Source organism: Agelaius phoeniceus, chromosome 15 (genome assembly GCF_051311805.1).
Source record: "Agelaius phoeniceus isolate bAgePho1 chromosome 15, bAgePho1.hap1, whole genome shotgun sequence".
NCBI classification, from domain to species: Eukaryota; Metazoa; Chordata; class Aves; order Passeriformes; family Icteridae; genus Agelaius; species Agelaius phoeniceus.
This window is the reverse complement of record NC_135279.1, coordinates 7,577,513-7,596,938: the sequence shown is the minus strand read 5'-3', so window position 1 is coordinate 7,596,938 and position 19,426 is coordinate 7,577,513. Positions and strand designations below refer to the sequence as shown.

Sequence of the window (19,426 nt, the reverse complement as noted above, 5' to 3'; positions counted from 1 at the left end):
TGGGGGCGGGACTTGCTGGCCGCTATATAAGGGAGGGCGCTGAAGGCCCGCAGTGACGGGGCAGTTCGGCCCCCGCCCCCAGCGTGGCGGGAATGTGTGACGTCATCGTGCGATATCGTGACGTCATTTGAGTTGTTATGTCATTGCCTGATGTCAGCCTGTCACGATAGTCGTGATGTCACCTCACAGCAGTACCATGTCATGACGGGCTGTGGCGCCAGTCCTGCTGCCGGCTCCTCACAGCTCCGGCAGGCGGGAGAAGCCCTCGGTGAGGCAAAGGCCCGCCGTGGGCAGGAGGCCCTGCAGGGGCACGGTGACATCACACAGGGGCAGCCTGGCACCATGGCACAGCACAGCAGGACACAACACAACGCCACACCGCACAGCATGGCACAGTACATGAGGGCACAACAGCACAGCAGGGCACAGCACCACACACCACAGCACAGCAGGCCCCGGCCCACCAGTTCTGCACAGCCCCTCTGCCTGGCTTCCCTCAGCTCTTCCAGAGCGATGGCTCAGGAGGGAAGGGATTTATTCTCTCCCCAAGCTATTTTCAAGCCCACACAAAAATCATAAGCCTTCTCTCCATTACACACCCCCCGCCCTGACACGAGGACTGCTTGTTTTTAAAACAGGTGCTGCCTAAAAATAAACTCAATTTGCCACCTCTCCTAGGACTGATGAGAGCTTTCATTTCTGTGATTTCTGTTCTCACAGATTAATTTAGAAAAATGCACCTGTAATTTTTTAATAAATCACTTTAATGTCACATATAGACTAGATTACCTTAATATGCTTTGATAGTTCCACTTTTTAATATGAAGGGAATATTAATTTTAGATCAAGAGTAAAAGGGGCCTTTTCATCACTTTCCAAAACATGTTAGATACAGAGTTACACATTCTTGGCATTTAGGTCAGATTAGTACTATATTTTTTGTTACAATTTTGGTTTTATTACATGGTAATAAAAGTCCTAGGGCGGTTTCCAGTAAGTAGCTGCTATTATAACAAGCTGGTGTAACACTTTCAAGCTCTTAACCTGAGTAAACATTCAAACACCTTCACTTAGAACCAAGCCTGCACAGGAATATCAGAAACTTCACTAGTGAAATAGTTAGTTAATAAAATGCAGAAAAAAGAAATCCTATGCTTTCTGGCCATTTGGAAATAAAAACCAAACAAATGAGTACAGAACTTCTTGTGTGTGTCCAGCTTATTTTTTTGCAGGTTTATAGGTTCTCCCCTACTGCAAGTTGGTTCACAGCTATCAAAGTGTGTGCTTTTGCAAATATATATGGTACTAAAATAGGACTTTCTTCAGATCTGACATAGAAGTCATCAGGTTAAAAAAAATCAAAACAACAAAAATGAAACAAATAAAAACCCAAACACACATACACACACAAAAAACCAAACCACATAATAAGAAGAATTATATAATCTTTTAATTGCATTGTCATTTCATTGTACCCTCTTCAACAAAAATATCACTTGAAAGACATCCAGTTCCCTTATTCTGTTGCACTATACATGTTATGCAAATAAGAGCTGGGGTGGCATACAAAACAAATACCATTCTGGCTTTTCAAAACAGTTAAAAGAAGCAGAAATTGAAAACATAGCTGGCAATTTACAGCCAGGGCAGAACTTTGCAAATGACTGGTTAAATATGAAACACAGATGCAACGGGGGAAGGGAAGCTGGGAAAGAAGAGAGGACAACAAATTTCCAGTTTGAGGCTGAAGGAGGAAAATCCCTAATGACTGTACAGAAGTATCAACATGCTCAGTATTTACATTCTGAGCATTACCAATGTTACAGATAAGCAATGTACTAAAAAAATAACTTAAAAAAAGCTATACAAATTGTACTTATAAATACTATATCTTTGAAACTAGTTATGTAGTGTAGGCTAAAAAAATGTTCACAGTTACTCTGGAGAGAGCTGTATATATATATATATTGCACAGTAAAAAAGTTCATTCAGTATACCACGTGTAAACAATTTTTATCTTCTTTGGTAATTTCAGGACTTAGAGGAGTATTTGCTGTGAGCAAAAGCACTTGGGTACAAGGCACATCAAAAGCTTTTAAAGCTGCAAGATAAATCCTTCTGACACCTTCCAGTTAGCACTATCATTCTTTTTAGAGAAAACATTTACCTATCAATTCAGAACAACACATTCTACAAGTATAACTCAGAGGTCTGGTGACAAAGACATCAGCTGTTCATGGCTGTTACTCTACAGTAACAGATTTGGCCAAATTTCTTGGGAAGTCCACCTAGAATGAAGAGACAGGCTTTCAGTATGGCAGAGTAATACAATTCTACATTTGACACTTCATTTAGTGTGCTTTTTCTGACTTCTTAATGAGTTCTGCTTGATTCTAGACACATTAACACACACAACAGGCTGTAGATCTGCAGATAATGACTTGCAGCTTGCTGCAGTGTGATGTAATACACTGTTTCAGCTATCCCAGTTCCTCCCTCAGGTGTGCCAACAACCTCCCCCTTCCCCTCCCCTTTGCCCCCTTGCTAAGTGCTGTCCATCAATCTTAACATTCCAGCAAGGGCATAGTGTGATTGACGAAGTTCAAAAGATGCCTCTCAGCCCTGGCACCATTGGCCTATCCAGGTGTCACTTGGCCCCTGAGACTTCCCCCCTCCTACCTGGTTGGTGGCACACCTACCCCTTCTCTCCCCCTATCCCCGGGCTTAAAAGACACAGGGACCAGGCGGTTCTTGGTTCTGCTGGAGCTGTTGCAACATTCAGAAGCCTGTGTGCTAGGAATAAAGCTCTGGATCAAACCCTCCAGCAGGACTTGTTTCCTCTGTCCTTCACCATCTCCTAAAGCCTTTCCACCAGAGGCAAACCCGAGTTCCTGCTTGCCTGGACTTGTCCCAAGCGCCAGCTGCAGTACCCAGCCAGCCAGGGGTGTCTCTGGGCTGAGACCACCACAGCTGCCACCTTTGGTCCAGCAGCAAGGCCAGACAAGCCAGGCACATTCCACCCGGCAATGTTGGGTCTTAACTCCAATAGCAGCTGAATTCATCTGTGCTTCCAAAACCCTCCTAACAAATACATATTTGTTCTGCACAGGATACCTCTCCAAAGCAGTCATCATTGTCAAAGTGATACATCAACAAACCAAGGTGTACAAAGCACTGACCTATTTTAAGTACAATATCATATTTTGAGATTAGGTTCTCTGAAAAAGTCCCAATTTGCACTCTTAACTAACCAGCTAAAGAGCTTTATAATTTTTTTAGAAGGATACTAATTAAAAAATGCAAAACTGAAGAATTGGCACTGAAATGTCACCTCTATAATCCCACTCACTATGAGATTCACTGGCTATTTTCATAGCTAGTTTAGATATGCCATATAACTGGGTCTCTCACTTTACACTGGTAGGAGGAAGTTCAAAACTGCATAAAAAGGAGCGTTAAATATAGAAAATACTTACATCATATCCTCTGAGAACAGCCAGGTGAAATGAAAGTAACTGAAGAGGAATGACACTCAACACTCCTTGAAGACAGTCAACTGTATGAGGCAGCTCAATGGTTTTGTAGGCAAATTTTGAGCTTTCAGTGTCTTCTTTAGAACACAGAATGATTGGACGACCCTGAAAATAAATTTTTGCATTGTTATGTGAAGAGATAGTCTCGACCTGCTTTGAAATATTGTTTACAGCATGTCTGTATGTGTTTGAACACACTCAAGTAGCTAACAAAGGCAATGCCAGTCTTGCATAATGGCTCTTGACTTTTGCTATATTGTAAGATTTGAATGTTTTCACCCTGTAGAGTTTAAACATTATTCCATTTGCTTCAAAACAGAAAGACCCCAAAACAAACAAGCCATATGAAAGCAGGTTTCACTACTGATATTAACCTGTAATAACAACCTGCAATGCAGATGTAGCATCTTATTTATAACTTAATAATTAACAATAATCAGCAGTACATCCCTTTCCAGGTGCACAGCCAGCAGCAGTGCAGTGTGCACCATCTCTTTTCCTATGACACAGGAGAAGTGAATCAGTTGAACACTGTACCTGCCGAGCAGTGACCTGTTGCAGGGCATTCTGGCACTTGGTGAAACAAGGATCCTTCATGATCACCATGATAACAGGCATTTGTTTATCTATTAGGGCCAAGGGCCCATGTTTCAGCTCACCAGCCAGGATACCTTCTGAGTGCATATAGGTGATTTCTTTGATTTTCTAAAAAAAAGGAAATGCCTCAAGTTATTACTAAATCAGCTGAGAAGCAACAGCCACAAGAATCAAAACACCCAGGCTGTGCCTCTGCCACTTCAATACATCTACCCAGTATCAAGTATTAGTGAAAACACACAGGTGGCTGCTGGGATTTCTAGCAGGCTGTGGCAGCAGCAGAGCTCACCCACACATGGAGTAACCAGAGGAATTTTAGGAACCAAACACCCAGCACAGCCTTGGCTGCAGTCTACCTTTAACACACCCAACTCCTCTGAGCAATGGGCACGTGTCCATTTTAGCAGGATGTTCATAACATAATTAATGACTTCCATGCATGAGCATCTATTCTCAACATTAGCACATTGCATTTTTTTGATGTTGTTTTCCAAATGGGTCAGCAACTTAAATTGTTAGTTTCTTGGTTTTAAATAGACTAATTAAACACTATGTTTATGATGTGAAAGAAACAAGAAAGTGGTATCAGATCCAGGTTCACCTTATGTATGTGTTTAAATGCTTCTGGTTATAAATAGTTTTTTTGCAGTAGAATTAAATTGTAATGAAATATTAGAAAAACCATGTTGCAGAAGGCATAAAATCTCATTTTAAATGATATCAAAGAATATTGAGAAGTTCCTACCAAAGCTCCTTCCAGACACGTGGCGTAATTATACCCACGGCCCATAACCAGCAACGATCTCTGTTTGTACAGTTCAAGAGCCAAATCATGTATCTTCTCATCCAAGGACAAGACTTCTTTAATCATTTCTGTTGAGGCACAGGAAAAGAAAATCATTTTTTTTTAACTGGAAAAAATAGTTCATTTGTACTAGAATGTTCTAATTATCTAATAGAACAAATACACTTAATGTAATTCAGCCATTAACTTAGCAAATTTGACTGCAGTTTAAGGATATTTTCTCCAGCCTTACTTACAGTAATAAATTTAAAACAACTATTGGTTTAAGCAGTGCTCATACATCCCATTTGAATTTCTAAAGGAAGTTGTGAAATATCCATGTAAAAATCACCTTGAATTAGTTTCATTTTATCCTGATTGAAAGTGGGAGTTTTTAAAAATTTCAAACCATGAAATTAGGAGATCAAGTAATATGTCTCATACAAAACTACCTTATTCTAATTAGAAAACCCAACCCCTGAAAATTCCGATCTTCCTGCCAAGTTTCTTGGAAGAGCACTTGTGAAATTGGCAAACAGTGCAGAAGTGAACAGTCCATTTTTCTCATGTTGTTTGCCTTTCAGGATGAGGGGGAGAGTGAAACTTTAATGAGAAAGAAATATCCCTGAGAAGTATTTTACACTGCCAACATCCCCTACGCCTCCTCAAACCCAAAATATCAATATACCTGGCAATGATTTTAGTCCACTTATGATTTCCTGTCTCCTTTTCTGCAAGGAAATTCTGTCTTCAGACATCATTAGGCCAAACATTACAAGAGACACGAATTGGCTGGTATAGGCCTGCAGACAAAACAAAACATTTAGCAGCTAATTCTGCAGAGAGTGAATATGGTCTCAGTTTGAAGTGCTGCAATTGAAATTTGAGTTGTGTTCCACAGGGCTGAAGGGGGAAAGTCAAACACTGAACAGGAATTACCTTTGTGCTTGCCACACCAATCTCAGGCCCTGCATTGATGTGCACACCACAGTCAGTCTCCCTGGATATTGAACTTCCAACTGTGTTTGTGATGCCAACTGTCAGAGCACGGCGTTCTTTACAATACCTCAAGGCCATCAGTGTATCTGCAGTTTCACCTGGAAAACATTCACACCTTCACTTCAGGTTGGCAGAGATAATAATGATTCCTGAAAAGCATCAAATTCTACACAAGTGTGTTCTAAATAACTGTACTCACACATATATGATGCAAAGTGCAATGGAAAGCAATCTTAGAGCACTCACTCAACAGCAAATGCAGCTCACCTGACTGGCTTATAAAAAAGCACACATCATCCCTGAATACAGGTGTGTTTCTATCCAGGAAGTCACTGGCAAGTTCCACCATCACTGGTAATTCAGTTAATTCTTCCAGGACTTGTCGAGTCTGTATTCAAGCAGAATACAGTATTTGTTAATATTGCCACCCACTAACATTTGGACCTGCACAAATCAGAGAAAATCTAAATGAATTCTTATTAGAAAAGCTGGCAATTACAACTCACTAGAGCTTTAAAAGCCAAGGTGGAAAAAGTTAACTTCTAGCATGGTGTTTAATGGCATTGGAGCATTAATAAAGAATGTGGCACTAAGGAAAGCTAAATAAAAGGGTGAGACCCCTCAATGAAAGACAAAGGCTGAGACAGAAGAAAAAGCAGATGAAAAGCTGTTGTCTGAAACCCCAGCAAGGAAGTTATAAATGCATTTCAGCCAAGGCTGGGAACATACAGCCACTGCAGCGTGGTAACTGGTCCCACAGCCAATAATGATCAGTCTTCGGCATCTTCTGATTTCTTTCAAATGATCCTTCAGCCCCCCCAGCAGAACTGCAAACAAATAAACACACAATGGTGGTTTTCATTTTCTAGATAGCACATTTACAAATTTCAAACTTAGTGCAGTTTGAAGGACTGTTCTCCATTACCTGTGCTGCTCTCAAAGTTCACCCTGCCTCTCATTGTGTTGACAACTGATTCTGGTTGTTCAAAAATTTCCTTTTGCATGAAGGCACTGAAGTTACCTGTTTATAAAAACATGACATGGCAATGCTTAGGTTTGTTATTTTAAGTCTATTCCAGTTACAAAGAGAACTTTTAAGACTAACTTGACTGTGTTAGCCTAAATAAAACCTTAGAATAGGCAAGAAGAAAGGAAGGATGGATAGGTCACTTTATTTGGTTGGTTCCAATTCCCCATATTGACAAGGTAAATAAATTCCTTCATAAGGAAATGCTCCCCTTCAATTCTTAATTTATAGTCAAACTTTGCTAATAACTACAACATGTTAACACTCGTTACATTTTCACTAGATACTGGAATGAATAGAAGTATCTATGACTTTTCCAAGGCTAAAATGGATAGGGTCCCAGACTGCCCATTCTCTCTTGGTCTCAAAACTTGAAATTGTCAGCTCCCAGTACAAACAGCCTGAATAAAAGGCAATTGTCACATCAAATTAGAAGATTGCTGCCTCGTCTACTACACAAACAGTAACTATCCATTTTTGATGATACTCATTTACAGATGTTTCAACCCACCCTTCATGATTTGCTGCAATTCCATCTGCAAGGTCTGGATGGCCCGGGAAGGATCATCACTAGCTGAACGCTCCAGGCGGTGAATCGAGAGCTTCCCGTCAGTTACAGCTGCAATGTCATCGTCTTCTAAGAAAATCACTCTGTTGGTGTGCTCAATGATAGCACTACAGAGAGAAAAACAGAAGCAGGACAAACCTGACATGTCAGAATTGGCAATAGCAAAGCAATTAAATGTGCCACAAGAGCTGACATGTCAGAATTGGCAATAGCAAAGCAATTAAATGTGCCACAAGAGCTCTTCCAGCCTTGCTTCACTCTTCCTTTAGGACAGAACTGCAGACAGAGCCATCCTAAAGGCAATGGCTCCATCTGCTGCTCCTCCTGCACTCTCACAGCAACCCACAGCAGGAGGCTCAGCAACCACTGCATCCATTCCTGCTGGTCTGAAGATGCCTCCCAGCGTCCTTGATGGATCCTGCTACAGTCCCACTCTTGGTCTCTCTCTTCCAAGATAAATGTGTGCCTGATGTCCAGGTTCCTGCCCAGTTTGGAACCACACCACTATTTTCCTCCTCCAATATCTGAATTGAAAACATCACAACCCCAACTAACCCATGTTCTGCCCAAATGCTCAGCTGATGAGTGTCCATTTGTACCCAAATCACTTTCCTACACTGGATGTATTTCACATAGAGGTCAGCAAATGGCAGATATTGCACTTATTTGCAGTTCAAGTGCTGCTGACAAACCTTCACATTTTTCAAGCACCTGAGCCTGGGGGCTTTCTGATGTTACCTGGATTAAAAAGCTCTTCTTTCAGAAATCCATTGTACAAGAGCAAGGCAGCTTAAATTTCCAGAACTATCTCACTTTTAAACAAAAAAACCCCAGTATTTTCAGCAAAGTTGAAGTACTTTTACTACCTTGCATCTGAAGCAAAGAAGAATTCCACTGCCTTATCCCCAACAGCATGAAGGCAGGTTGAGCTGTCCAGTCTTTTCATTTGGGAGTTGCAGATGTTCTTCACATTCTCAATGTTGCCTATTAAAGAAATGAGACATTCTAACTGCAAACTCAGTTCTGTTCAGTTAAGATTACAGACTATACAGGTTTAGGGTATCACAGTTACAGAAATAGATTGAGGCATGGGACTTTCACATGAACTACACATTCAGTAGTATAAACATATCCCCAGCCAAAAAGCTATTTGGGGCATCAGCTGGTAGTTTTATGGTACAAAAACCAATTAACCTAATTTCTAATCATAAAGTAACAGTAATTTTAGTTTTTAAAAAGAATGTATTTTGATTCATCCACTTACATGTTCTATACAAAACTGGAATCTGTTCAGTTGAGAGCTTGTACTTGCTCCTAACCCCAATGAGCAAAGGACTCCCTCTCCTAGGGAAAGGAAAACACAAAGTTTATAAAGAGAAATGTGCATAAAAAGAAGTTACCAGACATCGGTGAAGCTGAAAAGACAATATCCCATCCAGCTTCCTAAACAGGAAGAGCCTCCTTCAACCATGATCCTAAGGCCATTACATGGCAAGAATTCTATAAACTTGGTTCTTCTGTAAGATTCATCAAATATTATTATATAAGTAATTTCCATGTGCCTTAGTGATTCTATACCTGTAAACTACATCCAGGTAGTGGAAAATGTGAATATATGTGAATAAATGTGAATATGAACCTGCTGTTTTCTTTGCAGTAATCAGAAAACATCTTAGTACAGGGACCAATTTGAACCAAAGCTTACTTTGCCTCTAAAGTGAGACAACAGTAAGCTCCTGTGCTCTTTAGAATTGAAGTACTGTTACACTCTTTAGCCTTTCAAACTCAGAAACATCAACCATCCCTACTGCACCTCTGAAACTGTAGAATATTAAGATATTTTTTTAATTATATGGGTTACATGTCACTGAAGACCTTATTAAAAAAATATCACAGGAATAAAAGAACAAGTCACACTCAGATTACAAGATTAGCGTCTCTTAAATCCCTCAGCCCTAAAAACCCAAACCTGAACCACATATAGAATAGTTCATTTCAGAAGATGTTCTTCAGTTGGAGTGATGGTACAGCTGGCTTTTTCAAAATTTTAATGTAGTCTTATTTTAGACCACTGAAGCAATGGGCTTTTGGGTTGTAATATAAAACAGTCTTTATTCCCATCACTTGCTATTTTAATCACTTGCTATGTCACTTGCTATTTTAATATCTTTACATTTCCTGAAAGTTGTTTTTCAAGTCATAAATAAAAGTAGAACTTAACACAGAAAGACACCATAAATGCTATGACAGCTATGGAACTCTATTTGTGTAACCTGTTACTATGATGGTCTTTCAGCCCACATGAATATACTTGTCTCAGTCTTTACTCAATGAGAACTAAAAGTGAACAATATCCCTTCTCTCTCCCCTTTTTGATAGAGGAAAAATGTTAGCATGCTCTTAATACAAATTTAGAAACACGAGATACACTGAGATTCTTTATTGACTCACTGATTTTGGTTAATTAAGCACTTTAAGCATCAATATTTTAGTATCTTTAAGAGGCTGGCCTTTTTTAACCTAATAAAAGCATGCATTATGTATAAAATGGACTTTTACTAACCTGGTAGCAACAGCTTCACCTGGGTAATGGATGCTCTTGAAAACCAATGCAAAAGCACCTTCCTGGAAACCATGAATACAAAGGAGAAAAAAAAAAAGATCCTAAAGAACTTATCTCAAATAGTTGCATCTCATTAAAGTGAGGCCCCTCTCTGAAGAGGCACTGAAGGAGCTGCAATCAGGAGTCTCTTCCTGGAGGGCAGGCTGCACCTTTAAAGGAATTGGCCATGGAGCAGAGCAAGCTGACATGCACATTAACGGGCAACAGGAAGTGAGCACTTAGCCTCTCTTTATCAATAAAACAAATAAACTTGAATGCAAAGGTTATGAAAATGTCAGAGATGCTACTCATAATCAACATGAAGATTGTTAGACATTTACTTTCAGTAAGACCTTCAACTGGAATTTTACTTGTGCATTACCATGGAGTTTAACTAAAAACCTGGAGTTACTATTTCTAGTTCAAGCAGCAAATTCTCATGAATGTATTTCAAAAACAAAACACAAAAAAATCCACAACAACAGAAAAAAAAAAAAAAAAACCAAACAAAAAACCAGAAACAACTCTACAGTACTAACATAGCTGGCAAACTCCTGGAGGAAGATTCCCAAAGCAGGAGCCAAGCCCCCCACCCTGCCAGCAGGACAGAGATGGTGACATCCCCTCCTGCATTCCCAAGCCCCCCACCCTGCCAGCAGGACAGAGATGGTGACATCCCCTCCTCCATTCCCAAGCCCCCCACCCTGCCAGCAGGACAGAGATGGGGACATCCCCTCCTCCCCCAGGGCTCACTCAGAGCACTCTGCCCCTGTTCTGGGGGCAGGGGAATCCTCCCTTCCCCTCAGCTCTGGGGCTGCTCCCTCTTGACCCACACAGGCCCTGCCTTGGTGTGGATTCCAGCCCTGCTGCAAGGAATCCTACAGAGCTGCTTTAAAGAGGAGACTCAGAAACTGCAGGAAGGGGAGGGAAAACATCTGCCCAGAGACTGGGGGAGGAAACAAAGCCAGCTTTCTCCAAGTTTGCAATGCATCTATCAAAGTTTTTAAGCATTCACATACTGAGTAACAGTAGATTCCCACTTCACAGTTTGGAAACCAGTCCAGCTTGTTAGATCTATTTCCAAATAGGAGAGCCAAGGCATTGGCCAAACTTGAATCACAGCAGTGTTTCAACACGATCAGAATAACCTTTAGGAACACACTGCCATTTATGAGAGATTTTAACCCCACAGGCTCCTATTACTTTTTTTTTAAATTAAACCGCTTCATTAAAAAGCTGTGTTAACTTCTTGCTAAAAACAAAACAAGAGAAAAAACTGAACAAACAAAACCCACTGCTACTGCAATTTAAAGATTTAACAGTGAAAAGCCTTTGAAGTCTCCAAAATTTTAATCTCATTTCTTGGTCTATTAAGCATTATTTAGAAGCCTAAAAGTGTTATTTGCAGCATCATTCTAAGAACTCCTGCACAGGACCTCAATGCATAAGGTAGAATGCTAAAGAGCCCCACAAGTAACTTATACTGTTGTACAGGGGGAAAAAAAGTTATTTCCCACTTACCAACTGTTGAATAACTCTCTCTACCAAGGCTGAAAAACTGGTGTCTTCACTCTCTCTGTTGTCATACATGTACTTGATCAATTTGGGGATTGTTTCTGTATCTGTCTCAGATTCAAATTCATATCCTTTGCTCTCCTGAAATATCATATAGAAGAATAAGAATTGTGTCCATCCTCAGGCAGCAAACACTGAAGAGTTTCTCAACTGCCTCCCACCAGAAACTGCAGCCAGAGCTTGAAGCACTACAATGGACCAGTGCATATAAATCACTATAGATAAAATACAAGGACTTATGTTATAGATACTCTTTGGGAAATTCTGGAATAGGACCCATAGTAAGACTTGTTTGGCATCTGTGAAGCAGCAAGAGACAGGAAGGAGCCCACTCCACACACCCTCTCAGAGAATCTCAGCACAAACTGCTACTCTGCTCATAAATACTTTGCATTTAGGATTACAGGAACATATTGCACTTCACCAGCTCCTGAGTATCGTTATTAGGCAGACCCTTTCACACAGCTTTGTTATAGATGATATCAAGAAACTTGAATTCATGTTCCACTGAAGCCATGAACAACCTGATGGTAGTTCGGGGGAGTATTAATTTTCTAGTTTTAGAATTGCGTTGCCACAGACTCACCAGAAATTTTCTCAGGTCCTTATAGTTTGTGATGATTCCATTATGGATGACAACAAATTCTAAGAGAAAAAAAAAAAATATATATATATATATTCATGAGCAACAAAAAATTAAGATATTTAATTCAGAACGCAAAATTACAAGGGGAAAAAAAGCTTGCTATAGCTTTCAGACCTACAGTTTATCACAACATGGACAACTGCAAGCAGAAGCTTACAAATTCTGAAAGTATACAAAGGCAGTTCCAAATTATTGAGAGAGTTCTAAACTACACCTAGTAGAGCACCACTCAAAGTGAAGAATGCTATGAAATCTCCCTTTTCTGGACCAGGCAATATTGACACATTTATATTTTCAGTCTTATCTTTCAAAACAAGAATGTTGTACTTCAATTAACTTGCAATTTTCAGAAAACAGATCTCATTAATTTTTAGTGTTGCTTTAGTGTCTGAGAAGAGGCTATTTCATTTTAAACGTGTCTGAGCTAAATAGAATGGCAACAGCTTAGCCCTACTATCAAAAATAGATACCATAACAATAAGAAGAACATTTGTGCTCTGTGGATTGAATCATTTCAGATTTGTGTGGTTCAAGTGCTGCAGAGATTACGTACCATTCCTTTTATCTGATCTCTGAGGGTGACTGTTTATTGCACTTGGTGCTCCGTGGGTCGCCCAGCGAGTGTGAGCAATTCCAAAATGTGTTTCAAAATCTGTTTTTGAATCCAGGTCATCTTGTTCTATACAGGAGAAATTCAGTTTACTGAATAATTAATATTGCCTCTCTCCCTCTCTCTCTCACACACACATGATTAGTAAAACACAAAGACAATTCCTACAGGCAAAAATCTGAAAGTTATCTTCTGTTTTTTGGGGGTTTTTTTAAACCATTTGTTTTCTTGACATTAAACTTCAGAAAGTTCAAGCTACTGTGATTAAAACCTTGTTTGCCAAGACATGAGCATTTTTAGCCACAGACAGGCTAACAGACCCCATTACTACAAATTATAATGTAAACGTATTAAAACACAACTTCAGGCTTTCACAGATGGAAGCACTGCATAAAGCAGATTGTGATGACAGCCAGCTGCTTAAATGGCCATAAATTCTGTCAGAGTGCATGTTTCAGCATTTCAGCCATGCAGCACAGAAATCACATGAGCAAAGAGCCAAAGGAGCCCAGGTTTTGAACAAAGGAGCAACCAAAAGAAGGGAACATAGACTGACAATTTCACAGTGCTAGATCTGAAAATCAGCTTGCTTTTTAAGTGCAGATTTGAGGGACACAAAAAAATTAGGATTTCCCAATGCAGTTATTGCTGATGCAAAATCATAACTGCAATTTTATGGTCAGATAGTATCTGACTGGGAGGCCAAAGTAAAGGAGTCATTTTTAACACTTACTGTACAACTCTTCTTCCAGGGCCTTTACTTTTCCTCTTTTCTTAACCAGTTTGATGAATCTTTCTTTATCTTCATTATTATTTCCATCAATTGCCACTCCTACAGCAGAGGACACAGTCATAAGTGTTACTTAAGGCATGAAATACACTAGAATGAGGAAAAGGCTGAGAAAATACACACAGGCACACACCACTGAAATTAGTATTTTAAAATTACCCTTTAAAAGAATATAGTTGAAGTCTATTGCTAGACCTGTGCATGTTCAAATGAAACCACATCAAGTCTATATCCACTGCACAGATTAAAACATACATGAGCCATCTCAAATTGTATTTGACAACAAACTGAAATATTTTGCCTGATGAAATGAGCTAACTCAAATTTAAGACAAGTTTAATCTTCCCCATCCTTCACATACACAAAAAAGGCTGAGGCACAAACTACAGGGCCCTGTATAGAGATCTTTTTCCACACCCTGTTTGTTTTGCTTCCATGTGCTAACCTCAACCATCTAATTACAGAGCTAAACGCCCAATTCTATGTCCTTTTCTAAGGAAAACTGTAGCACTCCAAGAATCAAGCTAATTAGTTCTGATCTGTTAATCTGTAGAATAAAGAAAGAAAAAATCCAAGAGGCCAGACACTGAAAGTACCCAAAAAACCCAAAATGGAATGAGCTAAGATTGATTGGTTGAGTTGGTTAACATACCTGCAGAGTCATAGCCTCTGTATTCCAGTCTCTGTAATCCTTTTATCAGAGTTTCATATATTTCCTTCCTAGTGCGGGGCACTCTGTAGTTTAGATAAGCAAAAATTCCTGTTTTAAGAGAAAGGGGGAAGGAGGGGGGAAAGAAGCAGAGAGGTTATTTTAAAAATTTGCATCACTTCAGAGTCACTCTTTCAAACTAGTGTCAGGGAGAAGTCCTAGGGGCACCCAACCTCCCATTTAGTACAATTCCTTCTAATGCATTTTGAAATGAAAGAATTCAAGTACAATAAAGGACTCAGAAGCCTAATTTCAACACATAAACTTCACTGGCGAGTTTCACTCTCCTCATGTTACCCCCAAGAGTTAAACAGTTAGGAGAGGTAAAAAAAAACTTCTACTTTTCACGAAAACCACAGCTGAAAATGGGAACATTGTGATCTATTTCATATCCAGGCATTCAAAGAGGGAATATATTCACCAGTACTAACACAAGGAGACTTTTGTAATCCAAGTCATGGCCTTAAATACCCATGGGTAGGTACGAGGCACAACATCTATTTCTGAAAGGCTCCAGCTTAATCCTGTATGCAACAGCCACTTCAGCAGAAAGAGAATGGAGAGGCAAACACGAGGAAAGGGCAGAAGTCAATGGGGTAGGACAACAAAGGAACAAAACAGAAGGTACAAAACGGGGTCACCCACAACACGAGCACTCCCCCTGCGCTGCCTCAGCACAATCCCAAAGCCAGGCGGGCACAGGAGCCCCGGGGTGCCTCTGTCAGCTCCTCCAGAGCCCTGAACTCACTCCTGATCCCTCTCCTCTTGAATAGACCAGGCAGAGACCAAGAAGCAGCTTTTTTTTTTTTTTTTTAGTTTGGGGCTTGGTTCCCCACCCTAATTTTTATTTATTTATTTATTTATTTAAAGTACACAGGCATTTTTTTATTAGAAGGGTGTTTGGGATGTCGTTTTATCTTTAGAAAAAGGTGTAATGAAAGAGTCACCTGCAAAATAAAACACAGCCATTCCTTTTCTCTGCCTACTGCTCTTCGTGCCACTCTGGTGTTTATATGGATACATTAGGCCCTTTTATTAACTCTTGCAAATCTGTACCCCAATAAAGCAAAAACAACTCATTTCAGCAGTTTCTCCAAGCAACAAGTCAGGACTGGAGACTACAGTAAGAAAAAACCCCAGCCTTTAAGAGCTCTACAGATAAGCAGTTCAGACAAGTGTTTTAGATAGAGAAGGCCTTTGTTTGAAATTTAACACCCTCTTCCCCCTCAATTAAGGCTTTTGAACTGTAAATGGCCATGGTGAAGAAGCTGTTATAATGATATACCAATAAATCTCCCTTACAAATATTACTGTGAATTTGGTTACTCCACTGGTTTATAAGACATTAATACTGTTGATTTGACAGTGAGACAAAGAGAGTATTACATGTGCCTCTGAATTTATTTTGGAAAGATTAAAGGGTGGATAATACTTTTCTGCTTCAGAAGTGAGATTTATGAGAAGCTCAGCCTAATTATTTCTAGTGCATCCAGCATTAACGGAGACATTAAGACAATAGTTGCATTTAAGGAGGTATTTGGGAATTTGAACTGCTTGATACTGTTCTTCATGGATGCTTTGAGAAATAATGCCTCTGGTTATAAGCAGTCACTTCAGACTGAGAGCCTGTTGATCATTTTTCCAGACAGATATTTACCGTTCTCTGGCACTAACCACGGACCTCAAAAGCAGCATTCAATTTCTTCAATACGAATTTCTCAACATCATTCCAAAACATTGCCACACCTCATTTCAGATCCAGCTCTACTTTCTAGGCCAGATTTCACAATGAATTGGAGCCTCAACATCCTTGTATGTTCCATGTGGCATCTTTCACTACACAGAGCTCCAGGAAGAACCTTCCTCTGGGACCCTCCCTACAATGCTACCAGTGTGCTGCAGTTGTTAAAAAGATCCTTGTTTCCAGGGAATTGGAGCTGCACTTCCACACACGTGCATTAGAAGATGCAGAAGTCACCAGAGGCCATTTAAAATAAAAACAATAGCTGCAGTCTGACTTCAAAGAACATGTTATAAACTCTTCCAGTTAAGGGAAATAAATCTTACTCTAAGCACTGAGAGTAACACTTTCTCTAGTACGTTTCTGTTTAATGATTTATCCACTCACATATTTTTTCCCTCCTCAGTCATCATTTTGGCCAGATTTAAAGCACATTACTCAACTCATGTAGAAACAACTTGTGATAAAGATTCCTTGTATCTTAATTCTTTCTGGAAGCACACCAGTATGACTGAATCTCAGTTGAATCATCTTATGATAAGAGTTTTGTGATGCAACCAAGTTCCTTTATGATGGCCTCCCCAAGGTATTAGATGCCATTACCAGATCTTGCTTCCTTAAGAAGACTCAAAAACATAAAATCCAGGAAAAGCACCCAAGTGTTTTACTAGAGCATTGTCCTCTTGATCTGAATGCTAAATCTAGTTTATAACTTTCCATAATCACAGTTTGCTTAGAAGGATGAACTAGGTCAATAGTGTATGGCTTACCTATAGAAGCAGATGCTAGAAACAGAAAGAAAAGGTTGCTAAAACATAATTAAAACCAGCTTCAATCGCATGCAGACACTGAAAGCAAGGCTCTCCCTTTACATGCGTATCAAGATTTTAGAGCTTCCCTTTTCAGGATTACAAGTAGAGCAACAGAAGGAAAAGTAAATTGAGTATTTTTTGTGGGAAAATTCCACAAGAACTCTTGCAATTGCAAGACTTCACCAAAATCAACAAGGGGGCAGCCTATACTTGAAGTTTGAACAAAATTATTTACTTTTTGAAAAATAAAAGGATACCTCTAAGCACATAGTTGATGCCAGAAACTTAGCTTTGAAAAGGTTTCAGCTTCATATCCTGATGAAACTAACTTTGATTTAAAAGAGGTCATCAGTTTAAGTGCATCTTGACTTTTTTTTTAAACCCTGAATACTTTTGCTTGAATACTTTGGCTATACTGTTTTACATGTGAGAACGATAACATCTTGACTTTGCTTCCTTACGAGCATGTTTATAGCAGAATTTATGACCCGTGTATTTTCAAAACATAAACCAAGGGCTATAAATCTTCACGTGCTACCTGAAGCCAAAGAAAACACAATAGGGTCCATTATCAGCACTTAAACCTGGAAAGGTATGAAAAAAATAAAAACAACAACAAAAAGGTAATTTCAAAATTGCTGGTTGCAGCCTCTAGAACTCCTACAGAGATCAGCATAGTGGGCTGGGGAATATTGCTCATGGAAACAAATGTAATATAAAAGGTTTCTAAATGCTGATGGGAAAAACCCTTGCTCTACTCTCACTTACCCTTGATGAACTGCTGCTCTTTGCCATTTCATACTGAGTCACTTGCTCCACCCCAAGCTGGATGTTCTACCGAACCCCTTGAACACTGCTAACACCCTCACGTCCCAGTCAATACACAGCCCAGACATGCAAAGCTTTTTATATTACCATGATATGTCTCAGGGCTTTGGATACCCCAGGGTGGCTCAGGCACTGGGCCAGGTCTCTCACCTGGAGGGGTTTTGTTTAGAAGACACCGAGTTTGTCTCATTGATAGTGATCTGTCACGTAGGAGCTCACACAATAGCAGCTGAAACAGTATCACCTCGGCTTTCCATTCGAGTGAAAGAGGATTCCAGAGCTCCTTGCTCCTTTTGAGGTTACCATTAAAAAGGATGAGCAGGCAAGGAAAAGATACCTAATTCAGAAAGTACAATTTTGGGAGCAGTAACCCAGCTCACTATCAGCCTGCGTCCCACAAAAGAGGTTTTGTTGATGGCGACTAAGTACAAGTGCGAAATTTTCTACTTTCATCAGACCTGAGAGGAGATGTCAGGGAAAGATTTGCAAAGTTTCACCAAACTTTCCTCCATAACCAAATAAAATCGCGTTAGCAGCTTCCGAACCCACACTTTGATTTCCATCTGATCTGAAGTGTATCGAAGCAATTGTGTACACGCTATAGGAATTATCTTTCCATGTCATCTTTATTAGAAAAAATGAGGTGAATAAACTCACAACAGCTAGGAATTAAGCTCCTTCACTGCCTTTGTTTGAAAGCCACAAACTCTCCCTTATCGCTGCAGCTCGGAAGTGAGTCACGATTAATCAATCCCTAGTCCCGGATTAGGAAAGACAGAGCCCAGCGCATCCCGTGCATCAGAGGCAGCGGGACCAGGAGCAGAGGTTAACCGGGCACCCCGGGCACCCCAGGGCAGCGGGAACGGGACCATTTCCATCCCAAGACCCGGGGACCATCCCAAAACCCGAGGACACGCCGCCAGGCACGGGGGGCTCGGGGAGAGAGGAACGGAACGGGGATCGCCTCTCCTCGGGAGAAGGGCCGGGCCGAGGGGCTTCACCTTCACCTGCCGGGCGCCCCCTGTCCTTCCCACCCCCCCAAAAGGATGCAGCGGGGCCAGTCCCGAGCGACGCTGCTGGGCTCGGGGACAAAGCCGCCCTTGTCCCTTGCTGGCCGGGCTCAGCCCGCGCTCCGTCACTCACCGCACATGGTGGCAGCGCACGGTCCCTCCCGCTCCCGGCGAGCGCGGCTGACGCCGGGCCGGCCCCGCCGCCTGCGGCTCTTATGCTCCGGTTACGGGGCCGGGCCGGCCCTGCCTGCGCCCGCCCCTGGCCGGGGCCCCGCGGGGGCAGAGCCCGGGGTTGGGGCAGAGCCCGGGGAAGGGACAGAACCCGGGGGGGACAGAGCCCATGGAAGGGACAGAGCCCGGGGGGGACAGAGCCCAGAGAAGGGACAGAGCCCAGGGAAGGGACAGAGCCTGGCGGGGATAGAGCCTGGCGGGGACAGAGCCCAGGGAAGGGACAGAGCCTGGCGGGGACAGAGCCCAGGGAAGGGACAGAGCCCAGGGAAGGGACAGAGCCCGGCGGGAGCGCGGCGGATCCCGCCCTGGGCGGCCCTGCCGAGCTCCGCGCACGGGGAATCAGTCACGGAGCCGTTAGACTCGG

At 41.3% G+C, this 19,426-nt stretch overlaps 1 protein-coding gene across 1 annotated transcript; it reads right to left on the bottom strand.

Moving 5' to 3' along the window:
* Nucleotides 1–1,433: 1,433 nt before the first annotated feature.
* GFPT2 (glutamine--fructose-6-phosphate transaminase 2) lies at nt 1,434–19,067 on the bottom strand. The gene is made up of 19 exons (XM_054642969.2): nt 18,965–19,067; nt 14,384–14,491; nt 13,675–13,773; nt 12,885–13,010; nt 12,272–12,330; nt 11,632–11,766; nt 10,072–10,133; nt 8,773–8,852; nt 8,375–8,492; nt 7,452–7,615; nt 6,839–6,934; nt 6,643–6,740; nt 6,181–6,301; nt 5,854–6,011; nt 5,603–5,717; nt 4,876–5,003; nt 4,071–4,238; nt 3,477–3,638; nt 1,434–2,288 (listed from the first exon to the last, which is right to left on the bottom strand). Exons 1-19 carry the CDS (start codon nt 18,969–18,971, stop codon nt 2,244–2,246), a joined length of 2,049 nt encoding a protein of 682 aa, XP_054498944.1. The 5' UTR covers nt 18,972–19,067; the 3' UTR covers nt 1,434–2,243.
* Between the last annotated feature and the right edge of the window lie 359 nt (nt 19,068–19,426).

Coding starts and splice junctions, on each gene's coding strand:
- GFPT2 (XM_054642969.2), bottom strand. Junction 8,853..10,071: donor GGTGAAGCTGTTGCTACCAG/GTTAGTAAAAGT, acceptor TCCTTTCCCTAG/GAGAGGGAGTCCTTTGCTCA. Junction 7,616..8,374: donor TTCTTTGCTTCAGATGCAAG/GTAGTAAAAGTA, acceptor TTCTCTCTGTAG/TGCTATCATTGAGCACACCA.